The sequence below is a fragment of the Kryptolebias marmoratus genome, linkage group LG12 (genome assembly GCF_001649575.2).
Source record: "Kryptolebias marmoratus isolate JLee-2015 linkage group LG12, ASM164957v2, whole genome shotgun sequence".
NCBI lineage: Eukaryota > Metazoa > Chordata > Actinopteri > Cyprinodontiformes > Rivulidae > Kryptolebias > Kryptolebias marmoratus.
In genome coordinates, this window is record NC_051441.1 from 11,937,475 (window position 1) to 11,956,668 (window position 19,194).

At 44.0% G+C, this 19,194-nt stretch overlaps 2 protein-coding genes across 3 annotated transcripts in view; one reads left to right on the top strand and one right to left on the bottom strand.

Annotated features, from left to right (window-relative positions):
* Window positions 1-1,017, top strand: part of tecpr1b (tectonin beta-propeller repeat containing 1b) — a 13,027-nt gene extending 12,010 nt beyond the window's left edge. Inside the window, exon 26 of the mRNA XM_017421993.3 lies at window positions 283-1,017. Within this exon, the coding sequence (XP_017277482.1) occupies window positions 283-423 (141 nt within the window). The 3' untranslated portion in view covers window positions 424-1,017. The remainder of the gene's footprint in view (window positions 1-282) is intronic.
* A 2,799-nt stretch (window positions 1,018-3,816) lies between these two features.
* The window catches only part of lmtk2 (lemur tyrosine kinase 2), a 20,261-nt gene continuing 4,883 nt past the window's right edge, over window positions 3,817-19,194 (bottom strand). For both annotated transcript variants that reach the window (XM_017421951.3, XM_017421952.3), the window contains exons 2-14: window positions 18,214-18,335; window positions 17,734-17,887; window positions 17,249-17,325; window positions 16,944-17,065; window positions 16,564-16,651; window positions 12,846-12,976; window positions 10,078-10,162; window positions 9,073-9,194; window positions 8,670-8,819; window positions 5,578-8,572; window positions 5,365-5,497; window positions 5,054-5,284; window positions 3,817-4,226 (exon numbers count right to left, since the gene is read on the bottom strand). In XM_017421951.3, coding sequence (XP_017277440.1) covers window positions 4,198-4,226; window positions 5,054-5,284; window positions 5,365-5,497; window positions 5,578-8,572; window positions 8,670-8,819; window positions 9,073-9,194; window positions 10,078-10,162; window positions 12,846-12,976; window positions 16,564-16,651; window positions 16,944-17,065; window positions 17,249-17,325; window positions 17,734-17,887; window positions 18,214-18,335 — 4,439 coding nt within the window. In that variant the 3' untranslated portion in view covers window positions 3,817-4,197. The remainder of the gene's footprint in view (window positions 4,227-5,053; window positions 5,285-5,364; window positions 5,498-5,577; window positions 8,573-8,669; window positions 8,820-9,072; window positions 9,195-10,077; window positions 10,163-12,845; window positions 12,977-16,563; window positions 16,652-16,943; window positions 17,066-17,248; window positions 17,326-17,733; window positions 17,888-18,213; window positions 18,336-19,194) is intronic.

The window sequence follows — 19,194 nt, forward strand, 5'->3', positions numbered from 1 at the left end:
TAATCATCAAAATTAAACGAAATAAACATTTGAAATATATGAGTTTGTATGTAATGTATGAATATAATATACAAGTTTCACTTTTTAAATGGAATTACTGAAATCAATCTACTTTTTCATGATATTCTAATTTTATGACCAGCACCTGTAGTTTGTCATTTTATTTTAAAAAATCAGATTTTTATTATTGATAGATTATTTTTTTACACATTGTGTAATTTGTGAAGTAACTAAATATGTGAGACAAAAAAAAGCCACCTTTATGTTGTGTTTGACTTCCAGGGAGGATGGGAGCACATCAGCGTGAGGGGGAACTCAGCAGAGCCTCCGCGGGGCCCCCACCCGCCGCCTGCTGGCCCCTCACGCAGCCCAGCCCCCCAGCGACCGGCGACTCAAGTGAACGGGAGAGCAGTGTGCGTGTAGCTTCCTCCTCCTCTTCCTCTCTGTTCGTGCCTGGATCTTCCTTCCTGTAAAGGGACAGCACAACCACACCACCGACTCCGAGCTACGCGTTCTGGTTGGACCCGATCGATGGATGAATGTCACAGCCCGAGTCTTTGCACAAGTCGAAGTATTTGAAGACGGAGGAGAGAGGGGAAACCAGGAGGGATGGCTCGAGGTTGAACGTGGGGCCAGAAGCAGGTGCATGTGTTCGGTCTTACTTGGCTTTGGCTGCTGGGTGTTTTGGGGTGAAGCAATAGCTTTTATGCATTTTTTAAAAAAGATTTATCCTGTGAAAATCTGAGTGGGTGGGACTTTACTGAAGGGCTAAGGTCTGGATCCTAAACTTCAAACACACCATCACTGTAGCCTAAGTCAGATTGTTTTTGTAGACTTTATTTTTCCCCTTTTTCTCTGAATTTAGTTGGTTTTATTTATTTATGATGCTTTCGCTGAAGTTTGTCTTTATTTTTGTCCTGTTCTGGTTGCCGTGGAGTGTTTTTCAGCCATATGGCAAAATAAAAAGCCTTCTGAAGGCTTTTTAAAAATAAATAAAGGAAAACTTTGAGATCTTGACACTATAAAAACAATTTGCTCGTTACCATCTGACAATATCTCCTGCAATAAATACCTATTAAACATATATATATATATATACAATCAAACGCTGACAGTGACTGTTGACACGGCAGCAGGTCTGAATGTCATCTTTGTGCTTCGTGGGCATTGAAATATGAAATAAAGACTAAAGATGCTGTTAATTCTTCCTGTGTTACACAAGACAAAAGATTTAAACCTGAAACAATGGTTTCCATTTCATCAGCCCGTACACAACACTAGTTTCAGATAGTTTTGCTAATTTATCTCAGAAAAAACATGAAATATTTACATATCAAGGGTTTTCAGACCACAATAGAAGTGAGTAAACTACACAATCACACTTTCAAGTCTTTCAGACGAACACTACCAGCTCGGTAAACGTTTCTCGCCTTTTTGTTCTGCGGGAAGATTTAAAACCTGCTCGGATCAGACGCGTCGATGCACAAAGAGGCTCTGCAGGGTTCAGTTTCACGTCCTGCTGAAACCTAAACTCAGCTCAGGAAACTGAGAAAATAGATTCTGTGCATCCATCCTCCCTTTATCTTTGAGTTCTCTTCCAACGAGCCATCCCACACCATGATGCCACCACCACCATGCTGCATTATTCAGTGTTTTAGACAAATATGGGTTTGTTTTTGTCTGAATTAGATGTCAGGTGTTGAGCAAACCAAGACTCGATTAGATAAATCGGAATGATTTAGGAGGAATACCTGGTTTTTAGTGAAAGGTAAAAAGGTTATATATACATAAAGAAACAACTTTGCACCTCCCAGAATAATTTGAATAATGTAACCTGGCTAAACAAGGCGAATGCTGCGAGTTTTATCCCAAGTTTTCCAGCCTTTTGAACTGAAATACAGCTCAAAAGTTTCAACATTTACAGAGAAAACTAAAACACTCCATGAGCATAAATTTAGTTTAAACAATCTAAGGTCGCAGAATGTGCAGATCCTATCAACAGTGTCACCGAACGACCCCGAATGTTCAACATTGGAGTCACAACTCAAACACCAAAACTTTAATTAGAAGTTCATTTGCATTTATTTTCATATTAAACAGTGTAATTAGAAACATTTCATTCAATTACACCAAGCAAGATCATCATGAAGTAAAAATATTTTAAAATCTACAGGTTTTAAAGGACAGAATGAATTCACATCTGCTTCAGTGTCTTAATTTATCTGTAGGTTAAGTAGTAGGTGGCTGATATGTTCCTTTAAGTTACAAAATGAAACCTCGAACCTATACGTCAGTTACATCTGTTCCCCGTTTACAAACCAACAAACAAAACAAAAAAACAAAACATTTATTTACACTGGAACATTTTCAACATTAAATTACATTTCTCAAATGTGCAAGATTAAGCAAATGTATACTGTAGTCAAATAAAAGATTTCCTTAAATAGATGTTCAAGTTTAACTGAAAGCACAGGCTGCTGGTTTTAACAGAGGTTCAAATCTACCATACAGTGTAGTCAAGTTAAAAAGGGATAGTTCGGCTCTTTTGAAGTGGGGTTCTGTGGAAAGCATTTTAACGTCTTACAGCTTTAGACAGAGAAATGAAGTTTAACGAACTGGGCTGAGGAGCTAACTGCTGCCATCAGCTGAGGCTGTTCTGCAACAGGTAAGATATTCATCTTTTCACAGAAACTCACTTTAAAAAAAAAAAAAAAAAGCCAAACTAATCCTTTTAAAGGGGCAGGGGAGAGTGGGTGTCTACGACAGGCGGACGTAAGCGACACGTATTTAAGGAAAGTTTCCTTACAGTAACTGTAAAAACCTACAGTTTGATACGTTAGAACTGCGAATGAAGACATCGGGAGACGAGGAGCTGAAGCTTCCGGCTCACAATAATCTGCAAATGATCCGATGCTGACGATTATTTGCAACCGGACAGAAGATTTCCGTCTCTGATGCCGGGTGGAAAGAAAACAAACAAAAAGGATAACATTCAAATGATAAACGCAGCCGTGTTTTTTTTCCTCTGTTTCTGGTTTGTCCTCTTCATCCCCACACCCCCCCGGCTGCAGGACAAACACCAGGTCGTCCTATGAACTGATACGAGTCTTCGAGCTCGACAGAACTCATTGCACATTTGTTTACAGACAGCTCGTGACACCGTGACGTTTTAAAAATAGAACCTTCCCGCTTTTGATTTTTTTTCCCCGTTTCATTTCATTTGTTTTTATTTATTTACTTTTTACACAATCTCACTAATAAACGTGTGATTTTGAATTATTTGCACTGATAGTAAAATGGAGGAAAGTCGCCGTCTTCTGCAGCATCAACAGGCACCACGATTGGACAACTTCCTGCGCATTTCCAAGAAAATAAAGCTGTACGAAAGAAACAGACAACTGTTTTACAGTTGGACCTTTTCTCTCCGGAGGCTGATTCGATCCTCAACCCGTGACACCCGGCGCTCTTACCGTCTCAAAACTACGCCTCAGCTGAAGTGTAGATGTTCCTTTCAAACACGAAGGAAAAAGCAGCGCGTCCCCTCTGCAGTTGTCCTATGCTCGGATGGAGCGTCCATATTTACAGTTCTTTTTAACTCAAATACTGCTATAGAAGGTTTCCACGCTTCATTTCTCCCCAAAACAGAGACTGATTAAACTTAACGTGAAGTTACAAACAAAAAGAATCCTCTCAAAAGAAAAAAAAAGGCAACCACGGAAATAATCGCACAACAAGGAGGAGGAGCAAAATAATTAGTGTTAAATATTAAGCTTCGACTGAAGGTCTGCTGAGATCATAGAGCTTATTCCTGTTTGGTTGTAGTGATTACCAGCTGAGTGGGATGGATTTATTCATCCAGAACATAAAGTGTTTTTTTTTTTTTTTTTGGTGAAGCAAAAGTCCTGGAAAGAGAGTGCACTTCGACAGGCAACAAAATAAAAAAAGCAGCAGTCACACACCTGGAATGATGAGGATTTAAAGCACACGTTTAGAAGCTCCTCCAGTTTTTACTTGGTTTTTTTCTCCCAAACTGCAGCTGGAGAGGTCACGAGGCTCAGGCGGCGGTGGAGGGGGGGTTCTCTGCCTGAGAGGAGCGCGCCCACAAACCGTGTCTTCTGGTTCCATTCTACCGTCCCCGACGAGGTCGGGTCCAGCGTCGTTGCTCAGTAGTGTCGTGACGGATGGTCGTTCCCCGCTCTAGTCTTTTTCTCCATCCTCGCTGCTTCCTGGAGTGAACAAGAAGGACAAACAGTTACGACCCGTCTGCTAAAGCTTCCTAAAACAAGACTGTGACCAGATGATATATGGTTTGAGTTTTCTTGACTAATAAACGACCAAAACTAGTGTAAACTACAATTATTGGAAAAGAAAGTCCCTCCTCTTTCAGTTCTAATGTTTTATATATCAGGACATAATAACGATTTTTTTTTTAAATCAATTTCTAACCTCATGTGAACATGCTTCAGTTCAGTGAGGTTTGTAGACATGCTCTCATAAGGTCCTGCCTTTCAATCCAGTCGAGGTCTGGACTTTAAATCCAGCAGCAACACCTCAGTTCTTTTCTTTTGCAGATTCAGTGATGTTTGGGATCACCGTCCTGTTGTATGACCCAAATTTGACCAGCAGACGGTTTCATATTTGACTCTAGAATTGGTAGCGAGACGAGTTTAGGGTCAACTCTATGACTGAGAGGCGTCCTGGTCCTGAGGCTGCAAATTAAGCCCAAATCATCCCCCATCTACCCATTTAAGGACAACATATCAGTATAAACATCCCTGTCCAGAGGACATTAACCCAAAGACCTTGTAGTTTGCATGAAGATAAAAGCAGCAACGGTGAACTTGGGTTTTCACAGACAGCTTTTTCATTTTGTCTTTGTTTATAGCTTTATAGCTTTCCTACATTTGAAGTTAGATTTTAAATCTTTTCAGAACCTGCCAAAGACCAGATCATTTTTATCACGTCCTGTAAGTAAAACTCAAGACGGGAGAGTGGACTTCTGTGGTATTTTTTTTTTTTTTTTTTTTTTTTTTAGAACTTAGCATCAACTTGCCTCCTTGTTCGATGTCGGAGTCGGTGAGGTGTGTGAGAGAGAAGCTGGCGATGCTTGCCGGCGAGATGGAGAAGCGGGAGTACGTCGAGGAGCCGCTCCAGCTGGGCTCCAGCACTCGCCCGAGTGCAGGGGTCGTAGAGGAAATCACCTTGGAGACGGGCTCCTTGTCAGACTTGGGCAGGAAGGCCGGCGCCGGGGAGGTGAAGTCATCGTCCCACTCAAAGCCTCCGCCTGCAAGAGTTTAAACAGGTCAGAACGATGCGACGCCTCGATAAAGAGCGGGCGTACGTATCGGGTGGTTTTACTGTTACCCTCTTCATCTGTTGAGCTTTCGGAGTTAGCAAAGCGGTTCAGGTAGCTGGACGTGGACACCGGGCTGCTGAACTCTGGCGTCTGACTGCTCGAGCCTAACGAGTGGTCACTGAGCTCCTTAGTGGGGGTCTCCTAAATCAGAGCAATGGAAAATGTTTCATAACCACAAATATAACAGCCTAAAGTGATCTTTTTTTCCCCTAACTCTTTACCTGGTCAAATAGGTAGACTGTGACATCATCAAAGAAAGACACCGCTCTCCTGGAGTTCTCGGCGTTGCTCCTCTCAGAAAACGGGGGAGACGACGCTTCGATGTTCAGAGTTGTGGGTTTCAACAAGCTCTTCAGGTTCTTCGCGCTGCTGTCGTCCGATATGATAATCGGCACCGGGTGCACGCTTTCGTCCTCGCTTTCTGAGCTGGAGCTGCGCAGCTGGTACGCACGCATGTCGTCGTCGGAGTCGTCGCTGTTCTCGTCCTCCTCGTCGGCGTCCACGCCGTCTTCCAGTCCGTCCAAGCCCGAGCCGTCGCACCTCCCCAGGTACCGCCCCTCCACGTCGGGCTCTTTGATTTTATGGATGTCGGTGGCGTACGTCCTGGTCAGCTTGGCGTGAACTGCGCCCTCCGGTGCCGGGGTTGATGTGGTGGCGGAGGCTGGCAGAGTTGAGGCTTCTGGATCTTCGGATGGACTCAACTGGTCTGGAACTGTGTTGCCGAAGAGCTTTGGTTCGTTTTCATCTTCGCTGTGGCTGTTGATTGGTTCTGCCACCTCGCTCGGATGTTTCTCTGTGACACCCGAAGCCGTCTCCGGAAGCATCTCCTCAGCACAGACACCAGCCGTGCCTCCAAGCTCAGAAAGTTGGTCAGCACGTACAGAAGAGTCTTGCTGAGAAAATAACGTGTCCACATCTCTTTCCTTGTCGTGTTCCAGAGTCGGACTTTCAGAGTTCCTCAACCACATGACTTCAACAGCGTTTCCTGCTGGCATTTCTTCAGACTTCTTCTCGGTTTCGGACTCATTGTCAGAGAAGTACGCAGAGTCTCGATAATTGCTACCTATAAGTGGTTCCTCTGCAGGAGCTACATGATCTGGCTGCTGATCCTCACTGGGAGGGTTTAACCCACCCTCTACTTCTGAGATAACTATTCTCGGTGGAACCAAATTTGCAGAAGCCGCGAGCTCCTCCGACTCTTCTTCTTTGGTAATGCCGATGCCATTTTTGACAGGAGAGCTGTCCTCCACGTTTGGCTGAGAGTTCCACTCAGGAGACTCCAGGTTCTCAGTCTCATACCCGCTGTCTGAGATTTTATACGGAGCCTGAAGTTTGTCTTGAGCTGTCGGAGCGTTTAGCTCCTCTCCCTGCTCTCCCAGTCTGTGGATGTCCAGAGAGTCTGAAGAGTCTGGCGTCTCAGCTGCGTTGTCCATAGTTGGAGCGGTGGTAGACATGCTGTCCTCCAGCAGACTGTCCTGGCTGATCTGATCTAAAGACGGACCAGAAACCAGGAGAGAAGAGTTTACAAGAGGATGTCCATTACTTTCCATGAAGGACTCCTCGTGATCAGAGAGATTCGTTTCCAGATCTATGTCTGCGTCCTCAATCAGCTCGCTCAGCGGGTCATTACTTGTTAGGTCTTCATTCTGTCCATTTTCTGAAGATGATGCGTGAATTTGCAGGTTGTCGGAGATTTTGGTTCCCATGGCCTTTGAGGCTTCGAGGTCATCGTCGAGGCTGGAAATTTTGGCATCTGTGCACAATGAGTCCGTAATGGCACTGTCAGAGAATGTAATGATGGGCTCAAACCTCTCTGAGGTAGAATCAAAACCAGAGTCCACACATCTGTCTGAAGACTGCGGCAGATTGAGGCTTTCAGTGGAAGAACCGTTTCTAACGGGCAGCTGGTCGGGCATGTTATCGTCTGTGACCACTGTAATGGAAGGCACCAGAGTTTCATTTCCTACCACAGACTGGTAAATCTGCTCCAAGCTGGTACTCCGAGAGTCGGAAAGTTCATGTGTTGAGAATGTGCTACTCGCTGCAGGTTTGAAGTATGCATCCGCTGTGTTTAAGCTGCCCGAAGTCTCCAGGTTGTCCCAAGAATTCATTTTGAACGTTTCCTCTGGCTCGTGGACCAGGCCGGGTAAAAGGAAAGTCTGCTGGGAACTTGGGAAGCTGGAGCAGTCTTTCATCAGGTTCTGGTCTCTGAGAAACGAATAGTTGTCGGCCAGTTTCTCAGGGCTGAAAAGCCTCTTCTCAACTGTGTCCCCCCCCTCCCCCTCCAACGAACGGGACAGGTGAGGGGGCTCCTCTAAAAAAGAACCCCCAAAGCTTTGACTTGGCCTCACTTCTTGGACCTCTGAAGCGCCTTCGTGGAACGGGTTCCCGCTGCGCTCTGGAAGCTCCAGGAAATTCTGTCTCCAGGGTGGAGATTCCTCCTGCTTTGATCCGTCTTCAGTGAAAATGTTGGTGTGGTAAGGACTGTCATTTTCAAGAGACGACCAGATGTGGCTGTCAGGTAAATACGAGTCCTTGGAGTCGATGCTCTGGTGGAAAAAGTCTGCATCTGTGCTCGACTCATCCAGACGGGCGTCCTGAAGAACGACAAAATCTTTCTGATTTGTAGAAAAGCCCATGTCTTGTCCTTCATTTCCATCCTCCCCAACGACACTCTCCCCTTGTTCCTCCAGTTGGATGTAATATTCATTCCCGTTGGATGACTTTTGCGGATCAAACACCGGCACAATCCCGGGAACTCCCGAAGGAGTGTTCCCACTTTCTGTCCCTCCTGCCCCAGCTGAAGAATCTGGGAAATGAGCCTGGATGTCTTCCCTGGAAACGGGAAAGAACATGCTGTGGTAGTTCAGTGTCGTGTCCATGCCTGAACCTCCGTGGTTGCCGTCGTAGTGGTCGTGCTTGGCTGCCTCCCAAACATACTCAAAGCTGAGACCTTTGCTCGTTTCTGTGACAGTCAGAACTTCATCTAGCTCTTGTCGCAGGGCATCATCGGCGAACTGCTCCAAGATTGGGAAAGAGGAATGGCTAACAGTCTGCCGTGTGGACGTGTTCGGCTTCAGCGCATCCCAGCGCTGCTCAAAGTCTTCCTCTATGTCCTTTTGGCCTTGCATGCGGAGATAGATGAGCAAACGATGTACTTCCTCTGCTGTGGCCCTCCTTTCTGGAGACAGCCAGCAAAACTGCAAGACCTCATACCTGCAGTTACAAATGAAAACAAACATCTCGTTTAGGCTCTGCGCTTTCTAAATAACTCAATTCAGCGATGGCTGCGACGCGAAATGCAGGAACTCACCATCTGTCAGAATAAGGAAGCTCTAGCTGTGGCTTAAACAGTTTGACTTGTTGCTCCTTGATGACATGGTTCAGGACCTCCCGGTCAGACAGATGCGGGTACGGCTGAGCTGCGCTCTCAAACAGCTCCCATAACGTGACCCCTAAGGCCCTGTAAACAAACGAGGAAGTAACAGCTGCTGAGGTCAAGTGCAAGGATGTAATAAATGTGATCTGATGGCATCTGTGGGAAATAAATCCACAGGACTCAAAAGACGTTTTAGGAAAGTCTTGTCTCTATTCAGATTTACTAGGATGGTCATATAATGATGGCTGATGAGATTAGATTCAGGGCCACACACACACACCACACTCATTATCCGTTTATGAAAATATCCTGTGGTTAGCTGACATCTTTTACGCACCACACATTGCCGGACTTGGTCTGCTCCAAAGTGATGACACCCCCATGGCGTTCCCCCACCAGCTCGGGAGCCAACCACCGAAGGGGCGCAAACACGTCATCCTCTGTGATGACGTAATCCTCCTGCAGGAACAGAAATGCTTCTTTAAGACGCTTTCCTCAAACTTCACACCTTTGTAGAAGAACTGTAATTAAAAAGCCCCATAAAAGAGACATTTGGCTGTTTGAGGCGGCACATCCTGCCACCGCCGCTCCCTTTTCTTACAGAAATAGATCCACTGGGTGACCTTCTCTTATGAGTATTAAATTCAGACAGCTTATCTGACAGCTCAGCAGTATTTCGGGAATGCAGCAGGACGTATGCAGCACGTTGAGTTACAGAGAGGACAATGTGAAATCTTCAATGAAATCAACTCTGTGCTTGATCAAAAACACTTGACTTGAGAAATGTTCTAACTATGAAAATGGAGGGATTTTAACTGTTTTAAGAAAGTGAAAGAAGTGCCACAACAGAGCAAAGAAACAGGAGGAAGAACACAAAGACTCTCCTGGGGTAACATGCAGTCAAAACTGGGGCTGTGTCTCAGACTAACTGAGATGATACATTTTTTTAATCGCCCAAAAGCATAAAGTAAAAATAATACATAAGTTCTTACTTCTAAATACCTTTAGTGCAATCTGTAACTCTTGTTGGCAATCCAAACATCACTGTAACTTTGTAAAACAACATTAGCTTCAAACCAGGCTGACTTGTCAGATAGAACCACATTATTAAACCTCCTGCAGCACCCGAGCTTTCCTCAAGCCGGCTGACTTTTGATATTTTATATATTTGATACAAAACTATGTACAGCACATATCACAAGCAGCTAAAACTTTTGACCCGATAGTTTCCAGTTACATTGTAACACATTTTAGCATAGCTTCTTCCTCGTGACACTGACTGGTTTCTTTGCAGACTCAACAAATAAAACAAAAATAAAAAAACGCTGAGGTTTGTGCTTACTTTGTATCTGTAGGGTCCGACACCATAATCCCCCACTTTGACTGTAAGATCTGCAGTCAGGTAGCAGTTCCTCAGGGCCAGATCACTATGAGGACATGGAGGAAAAACGTCAGCATTATTCACTGAGTGGAGCAGACATTTTACAAAAGGTAGCAGTTACCGAAGCCTTGAATAAACCTAAAAAAAGAAAAGAATTCCAGGATAGTGCTGTAATGAGTTACTGTTTTTCCTTTTGTGTGAATGAGGCACATCTGCATGTAAAACAGGAGTCAGAGAGAGAAAAGTCTGGCAGGGATCACAAATGATTAAAGCACCAACAGGAAATGTGTACATGAGCCTTGTCATTTCCCCCTGCTCATCGCATCGCAACAACACTCACACAGAGGCTATTCTTGACTCGAGCAGACAACAGCAGGATGTCGACAAAGTCAGGAGCTTTTGTTGGTATGCCAGGAGAGGGCGTAGCGAGCTCTGAGGCTCTGCGCGTTCAAACAGACAGATGGTGGCTCATTCATTCAAGAGGCAGGCTTTGGTTTCCCCTCTGCCCCTGCAGGACCGTCTGGACACCAAGTCCTTTTTAAAACCACCCAATGACAAACACCAAACTCTGCTGACACCAGGATCCTTGTGTGCACGTGGCCCGCGCTACTGCCAGACCCACTGGAACCTCTGTGCGATAAATGAAGACGCATTTTAAACGCTCCCGTTCTCCGCTGTAGGCCGATGTCGGAACATACAGTAAAGCACCAGCAGGAAACCAAGTTCTGACTAAGAAATAACTGGAGGGATCGCTTTCATATCACAAGAGTTTGTAGATTTCTAGCTACCTGCTTTCAGGTTCAGTGTTGTTAAGGTCAAAATCGCTATGTTCACTTTAGATTCGTTAATAATTACCAAACAATCAAGTTTTTCTGCTTTTTAAATACAGACCTGAAGATAAACACTTGGTAAGATAGTCGTTCTGTTATCTTTGCCCAGTATATCCAGGCACAACAGCTAAAAAGGAAAACCTAGAACAAGGATGATATTTCATCAGCAGCAGGTGCATTTGAAAACTTTTTAAATGTTGCGAAACTGACAGTGAATTAGCTCTTAGCAAGTTTAAAGCAAATCAACACGACTGTGTGTCTCAAAGAAATAAAACCAGACTTAACCACATAAAACAAAAAATTAGGGTGTTTTATTAAATTCCTGCTTTTAGATTGGATTAAAGACACCTGTGCCTGAGACAGGAAGCCATCTCTGACCTCTTTATTAATACGTCATCTCATAAAATACCAAGAGATTTTGTTTTTAACAAGTCTAATTGTCTAATTGTCTAGATTTATGCGCTGAAGTTATTGCTGAAATCAATCCCATCAATTAAAGAGAAACTAGGCCCCAAAGGTTCCCGTTTTACCCAATCAGGTTTCAAGTGTCGGTCTTCAGCGCCCCCGTTTCGACCAAATATGGTCACTTCTGGTTGCAAACCGAGCGAGACGGTGACGGGTGAATGCCAAAGTCAAGGTTTCAAATGGCAGCTGGGTAGCCAGGGGGTGACATCATGCAGAAAATATCCTCTTTGTCATAAAGAAAGGAAAGAAAAAAATGTCTGGAAAACGTGATTTTACTAAATATGATGCTCTGAACACTAATGAAAGAAGTTTTTGACCAAGACCTTAAAAAGAGCATGTCTTCTGTTAAATAGTTAATCTATAGAGTTAAATCGAATATATGGAGGATTTGAACCCCTATCATCTGTTCATGTAGCCACGGTGCTAACTGGGTTTCGCTCTTTTGCAGATACATTCTTACCCTTGCATAGCAACGCTGAGGTTTCAGCCTGGGACATCATCTCGCTCTGACAGAACTCACCCAGAGGAGCTTAGTGTCTCCATTAGCGCACCACAACCTACCAGTCCCCCATACAGCATGTGCCTGCTTTTTTTATTCCTTTTTCTCAACTATGAAAGTGTCAAAGAATTATTTTCACGTGTTCGTATAACATTAGTTCACGTCGAAGGACTCTCGGAGCTGTAACAAGGATTAAAACACAACGCCCAATATGAGGATATCCATTTACATGCAAAAAGCAGAATCATCATATCCCTCTGGCAGCGGACAGCTGACACTGTGGCAATGCATGGGAGCTGTGTAATTGGAACCCTTTGAGCTTATTCTGAGCATGCAAAATAGAGCTGATGAGCTGAGCATCGTATGTTACCCCCCCACCCAAAGCGCAGAGTTCCCAACACCCCCTGCTGGCTGCCTGCCAGACATCCAGCACTGGCTGGGGTGAAAATGAAGATGAAATGCGGCCTCTCTGCTGTACGCCCCTTTTTTGGAGAACACCGGTCCTCTTGAGACTGGTTGGACAGCCAGCATGCAAGCAAAACTAACAGTTGACCCACGTCTTCATAATCGTTTCATACGAGGTTTATGACTGTGTACTCAGCACATGACAGGTACATACCTTTAAAAAATACTGTTCGCTTCCCCAGTAAATCAATCATTCAAGACACCGATGTTTTCTGTTCTATGTGACGGTAAATTATTCTGATATTCTGTATTTTTTGTCACTTTTAATTCCTAGGACTACATGCCAGTTATTTACAGTTATTCCCACTTTTCTCATAGTAAAAAAATAATGAATTAAATGTGCTTTCTCCTGACAGAAACCCTTTATCTGCGTGTGCGTGGATCCACCGACACCAGGAGCTATTCTCCTGACTGTGTGCTCAGCGTACTTGGATCAAAACTAACTAAGTGTGGCAGTTGTGAAACGCTACCTGTGCAGGAAGTTGTGTTTGTGGAGGTGCGTGACACCAGCAGCAATCTCGCAGGCCATCCTCTGCAGCTGCAGCAGCTCGCCGTTTCTCAGCGCCCAGTCCTGCTGAGACAGGAAGCTCCGCAGATCCCCCTGCAAAAGACGAGTGTGCGGCACAATTAGCCCCCCGAAACCAAAAGCATTCCACTAACCCAGCGGAAAGTGATTTTATTATTGCCGAACGAGTCCTACTAAAACACAATGTGCAGTAATTGCCACTCGGGGGCAGCAGTCTCCCCTCTTCTTGTTCTCTCAGCACTTCTCACTGCTGATGTGCGGCAGAACCAAAAAAGGGTAGCGCCATTTAATAAAGCTCCGTGCTGCGTCACGAAGATTTATAAATATGAGACCTGCTCAGATCAGGGAGATACACAGTGCTTGAATTTATTTATTTTTTTGGCGCATAAATGTAATATAAGAAACCAGACATTTAAAATAAAAAAGAACAACTAGTTCAGCAGCAGCGAGGAGTCAATCATAAAGAGCGCTGGGAACAAATGGTCAACCTCTGGGCGCTGTGCCAAAGAGACCGTAAATATGAATTTCAACACGATGTCAGCTGTGTGCAGCACGACGTGTGGTTGTCATTCAGTACAACGTAACAGAATGTACTGCCCACACATTATTGTTAATTATTCAACTGTAGTGGACAGTTTTATGTGGCTCCGGTTAGGTTGGCAAAAGGAACGGGCTTTACAGTAGTTTGTGCTTTATGCCAAATGTGGGATATCCCAGATCAGAAAGCATCTACCCTGAGGAATGAGCTACTAAGAACACACAAGTCTGAGAAGCTTTTTGTTGGTAAAAATGTCAAGTTACACAAAATGGCCTAATCCAAGCCTGTGTGTCGGGGTTTTGTGTGTGTATGTGTTTACAAAAGGTTTACTTTCCCTTGAGCCGTTTCTTTACAAGCAGCTTAGATCAGCCGTCTTATGTAAGCGCCATTTCACTTGCTTCATCCCCGTTCACGTCCGCACACACACACACACACACACACACACACACAAACAGATACACAACATCCCCGCACAGCTCTTGGAAGGGGTCTTCACTGAAGGGCTATATTCAAGGTATGGTAAACGATACCATGTGCCTATATTTATTTGGGAACGCTCGCAGCGGGGAAATGGGTCGGGGTTCCAGGAAATTGTTGTCAATGAAAGAAAAAAAACAAAATCATTGAGCTGCGTGTTGGGCCAATGAATTACAAGAATGTGCGACCTCAGCTGACACGCCGTCAGGCTACTTATTATTAAAAAAAAAAAAGAAGAAAAATGAAAACAAGCTTTTTTTGGTGCTGGTCCAGCACGCTGCTTGGGGATACCAGAGGCAGGTTATTCTGTAATTACTCTTAACCTAATTTCTTAAAGGTCAAACACAGTTACTGGGCCACTGAAAGCTGCCAAGAATTATTACTACTATCAGTAAAGACAGCTTAAATGGGACCAGTTATCCTAAAGTAACCCAGGGTTAATTATTTTATAGCTTTGTGTATATGAGGACATCTTACATTCAATCTATAACTTACAGATGTCAGGATAATAATAAAAAGAGCAGAATACTGAAAAATGTTTACAGTAAAATAAACCTAAACAGCATCAGGTTAAGAGATTTCTCTGTCACCTCCAGGTTATTAGAAGGATTTAAAATAAAGCCAGCTGACAGGAGAACTCCAGTATCTTTTTTATCAACAAGGTCCTTAATGTTTTAATATATTTTTTGCCCTCCCTAAAAACAAAAAAGCAAACAATTTTACTAAAATTTCTGTCCTTCTAGACTGCAATATAAAATAAACTCCATCAGTGTCCAACTTTAAATTCAGTAGGAGGAATAAAACATAGGTGTTAGATTTTTAAAGACACTAAAGAGACTTTTATTATAATTAGACACATTGCAACAATCAACCCAATAAATCTTTATTTACATTTGTCCCCGGGGTTGCAAATTACAGACCTCAGGAAGTAAGATGGGTTTAAAAACACCACCTGTTTAAGAGGCAGCTGGTGTTTAAATGGAAAACCTCAGGCTTGATGTCGCTAAGCAGTAAAATGAGCTGCAGACTAACCTCTGTAGAACACCTCATGCTTCGTCTGACTTCATATTTAAACACCTTAAAAACGCTACAAATAACTAAAGGCGAGTCACAGCAAAGCTAATTTTCAAGCCCAAATTAGCTCCAGCTATAGTCCTGTCAGGGAAGAGGAAAAAAAGTGAGATTTTTGAGTGTCTGATCTGTAAGTCACTAGTCAATTAACTGCAGCATCCCTGACATATTCTGTATCCACAATGCTTCGACTCAGGTTACCCAGAACAGCTGACTCAGGACTGATAAACCCACCGTCCATCAGCGGGCGTGTACGTCACAGCAGTTCAGCTTTTTGGGATTCACCTCGTCCACTATGGAGGTGCGGAGTCCCATTTCCTGTTTGGACATCTAGTAGATGACTGATAAGGCCTCAGTTAGTGTGTCGTCATCATCAACAGGCCACCTTTTCCCTAATGTTCACACAGAAGCACCTGCTGCCACACGATCACGTTTAAGCTAGATGTTCGAGCTCAGCGAAGTGGACTTAGTCAAAGAAAGGAACCGCTTTCTGGCCCGAGTTGAGATCAATCGTCAAGCCATCCAAAATTATTTATCCACCAAGCGATAGAAAGCATAAACATCACTCAGCTGGGCTCCCTCACACATTATCACCTTCAACAGACAGGACCTGCTCTTCGTCGCGCCATTCCCCCCCTTAATGGCTTGTGGCGAGTCGTTCGCATTGACTTATTTATTTCCATGTGCTGTCAGAGAGATTACTGGAGCTGGCTGAGAAAGGACCACAATGCCAGTGCGTGTGCCAGGCCCGGGCAGCTGACAATACCCCGGCCCAACAAGATTACACAACGTCTGGCAAGATGAAGCGAATTAGGCCGGTCCGCGGGTCATGTTCGGCTCGAAAAAATGGGAGGAAAGGCAGAAACTGCGCATTTTAAAGAGCTAAACAGGAGAAATGTTTTCCACGTAAAACAAATGACAACTTGCACCAGGCTGCGGGCTGATTTAAATACAGAGGAGTGGAGACAAAAGCTACTGTTTGATGATAAATTAGAAGACGAGGTGGTGTATAATCACTGTATTTCCTATGCTGCAGGTTTCTTTAGGAGCCGCTTGGTTTCCTCAAGAATGTACTCCACAGCAACCAGCGACCACAAGGTTCAGGCCATAAAAATGCACAGACACAGCAGCAGTCGGAGCTGACACCAGAGGAGCGTAAATGGAGCCTGTTGCTTTACTGGGTGAGGTGGGAATGTGAGAAGTCCCCGGCTTACTGTAACTATGTAACCGTGGTGAAGGAGGGGATTAGGGGAGGGAGGGGGAGAGGAAGAGGAAGGGAACTCCCCTCAGTCTCGGCCCAATCCACCCTGAAGACTGAAAAACATGAACAAATCCGCGACTGTGATGGGAGTCGGAGTCCATCCAGCGTGTTTTTATAGAAGAGGGCTGAATTGGGATTGAGTCTAAAAAGTCCACAAAACCAGTCACCAATCTACTATTTTTTTACATTTAAAAAGGGGTTTTCACCAACAAATATGTGAGCTCGTAAGACAGACAGGAGTCATTTCTCAGACTTCTCAGTTCATAAAGTTTCGGCAGTAATTAGCACATGACTCCCAAGGACACAGTCACTCACCATTTCACAGTACTCAAAAACAAGCAGGAAGGGAATAGCCTCGACGCACTGTCCGAGGCACTGGAGGAGGTTTGGATGCTGCAGCACCCTGTAGACAGAACAAGGTTTGGATTTAATGAAGATTAAAGCAGCAGAAAGCTGCAAAAACAACTCCATTCTTTTTAGAAGTGATTACATCTGTTGTAAAAGGAAAGCTGTTAACAAGACATTCATTTTGAACTTAATTACCATTTTCATATGATCCCACAAACAAAATTAAACAACTGAGGTAAATATTGGATGTTATGATTAATAAATGAAGAAAGTGGTAAATAAATTTGTGAAAACCTTCTAAATAAGACTAAAACCCCTCGCTTCAAGGAGTTAACATGCTCATTTACCTGTATGGATCCCCTTGCTGCTGCAGAAAGTCATTCCCTTCCTTGGCACTTGCGTTCGCTTTTAACTCCTTCACCACCACTCTGCTTCCTCCCGGGTCTGTGTAGATTTCACTCAGAATAACCTGACGGGACAAAAAAGATGATTCCTCTAAACAGCGTGAGCATTCCCAGTAAACATCTATTACACTTTCTTTTTCCCTTTCAGAGCTGATCAGAAAAAAATAGTGGCAATATTTTTATGGCCAGTGACACAAATGACACATTTGTGGTTAAACAGATATAAATATTGTTGTTTTTTTTCTTACCTGACCAAACCATCCGTGGCCAATCTCTTGGATGTAACTCAAACTGTGACGCCCTACTTTGAAGCCAACGGATGCCTCTGTCACACCAAACACATAAACCAAGTTAATGAAGACTGTCCTGACAACACACAGCTTCTATCTGCCTTATTTTTAATTACTCCTTTAATTAAAGGCCTAGAATTCCTTAAAGGACTGCATATTGCTCGCTGCCTTTCATCCCAGAGTTTCAAACTAAAAGTTCATCTTATGATGAAAGGGGAGGAAGTTTTAGCCATTTTGGTCAAACCTTGGAAATAACATTATACAATATCGATGTGTCGGCTCTCAGAGTATGTGTTGAGGATAACTCTCAGCTACTACTGCAGTTAATTTTAGCTAAATATCTGTAAAACTGACTGAGTTAGAGTATATTCTTCCATAACTGAAGGAAATATTACAAGCGAAGACAGTTAAAAGGCTCGTCTGCGTGGCTGTGTTCATCTTACCTGTAATGCTGGCGAGAGGTTGGAGATGTGGGGGTCCAGGCAGCGGCACAGGGGACACGTCGAGGGTGTACACCTCGGCTGGAGGATGCATAGAGGGCGTGTCCTCTGCTGGGGGGGTGAAGTCGATCTCATCGTCAAAGTGGTCCTCAAACTCCTACAACAAGAACAAAGTGACAAAGGGTTCAGGTATATTGAAAACATATTGTTATCGCATTAGGATCAATGCTGCAAAGAACTGCTTAGACTGCAATAAACCACAGGCTTTTATATTCCAAGTGCCATACGTCGATGATCTGCAGTCTAGAAATATTTGGCCAATTTGACGGACTCTCGTTGTCCCTGATGCCCAAACCTGGTTTAGATGATAGTAGCTCAACTGTCTAAAGCCCACTCTCAGTGTCTGTGTGGTTAATACACGAAGCCTGATTTAGAGCAGGTAAAAAAGCTCCAGTCTTACCATCTGCCTGCCACAAGTCTTACCTTGAAGTTGATCTCCCTTTCTTTGCAGCAAGTCACACAGTTCAATACCAACACCACCAAGGCCACCAGCACCATCAAGGACACCACCAGGGACAGGTAGAGAGACACAGATGAAGTGTCCCCTGAAATTACAAGAGAAAAAAGTGCTGAGGCGTTCACTTTTTGTGGTTTCGATGAGGACATTATTCTGAAAAGAACAGAAGAGGGCACCTTACAGGACTGTTAGGTTAGTTTAAAAATAAAAACATCTACAGCTTGTCTTCTACATCTGCTCACAACGAAGGTTCATTTCAGCCCAACGTAAATAAACTGCTGTGCTCTTACAGTCCAGCCTCTAGTTTGTTGCCGTCTTTTGCTGTCAAAAGCAACAATATGCTGTATGACTGTGCAAGACTTGGTTTGGATCACATTATATATATATATATATATATATATATATACTTTGTTAGGTTGATAAAATCTGCAAACAAGACAGGAGTCTTTTACTCCTGCCCATCCAACCTCTACCTCTGCCCCCTCGGACATTCAGAGAGACAGCTGAGGGGGTGTCCACCGGCCTGTTAGAAGCTGATGGTGCAGCAGTGGTTGGCAGCAGGTGCGGCTCTTCTCAAGCGAGGATGCTGCTGGCCAAGCAATTCAGGTTTCAGGTCTGACAACAGCTTTACAACCCACTCACTGCAGCACACCAATGCACATTAAAAAAAAAAAATAAACTAGAGCCTTGCGATTTAGCAAGACTGATCTCAAATTGGGAGCAGATCTGTTGTGAAATCAGAAGATATTATAGGAAATGATTTGGGCAGCAAAGGGAGTGGGTTTGATGAAAATCTAATGAGAGCTAGTAGATTAAATACTTGAGGTTGAGGTGTGCACTGTACAGCCGGCAGCGAAGACGGCAGTTCTGAAAACAGGCATCAAATTTATCGTTCTTGTCAGTAACCTCACTTTTTGTTGACCGTGTGTGTGTGTGTGTGTGGGCGT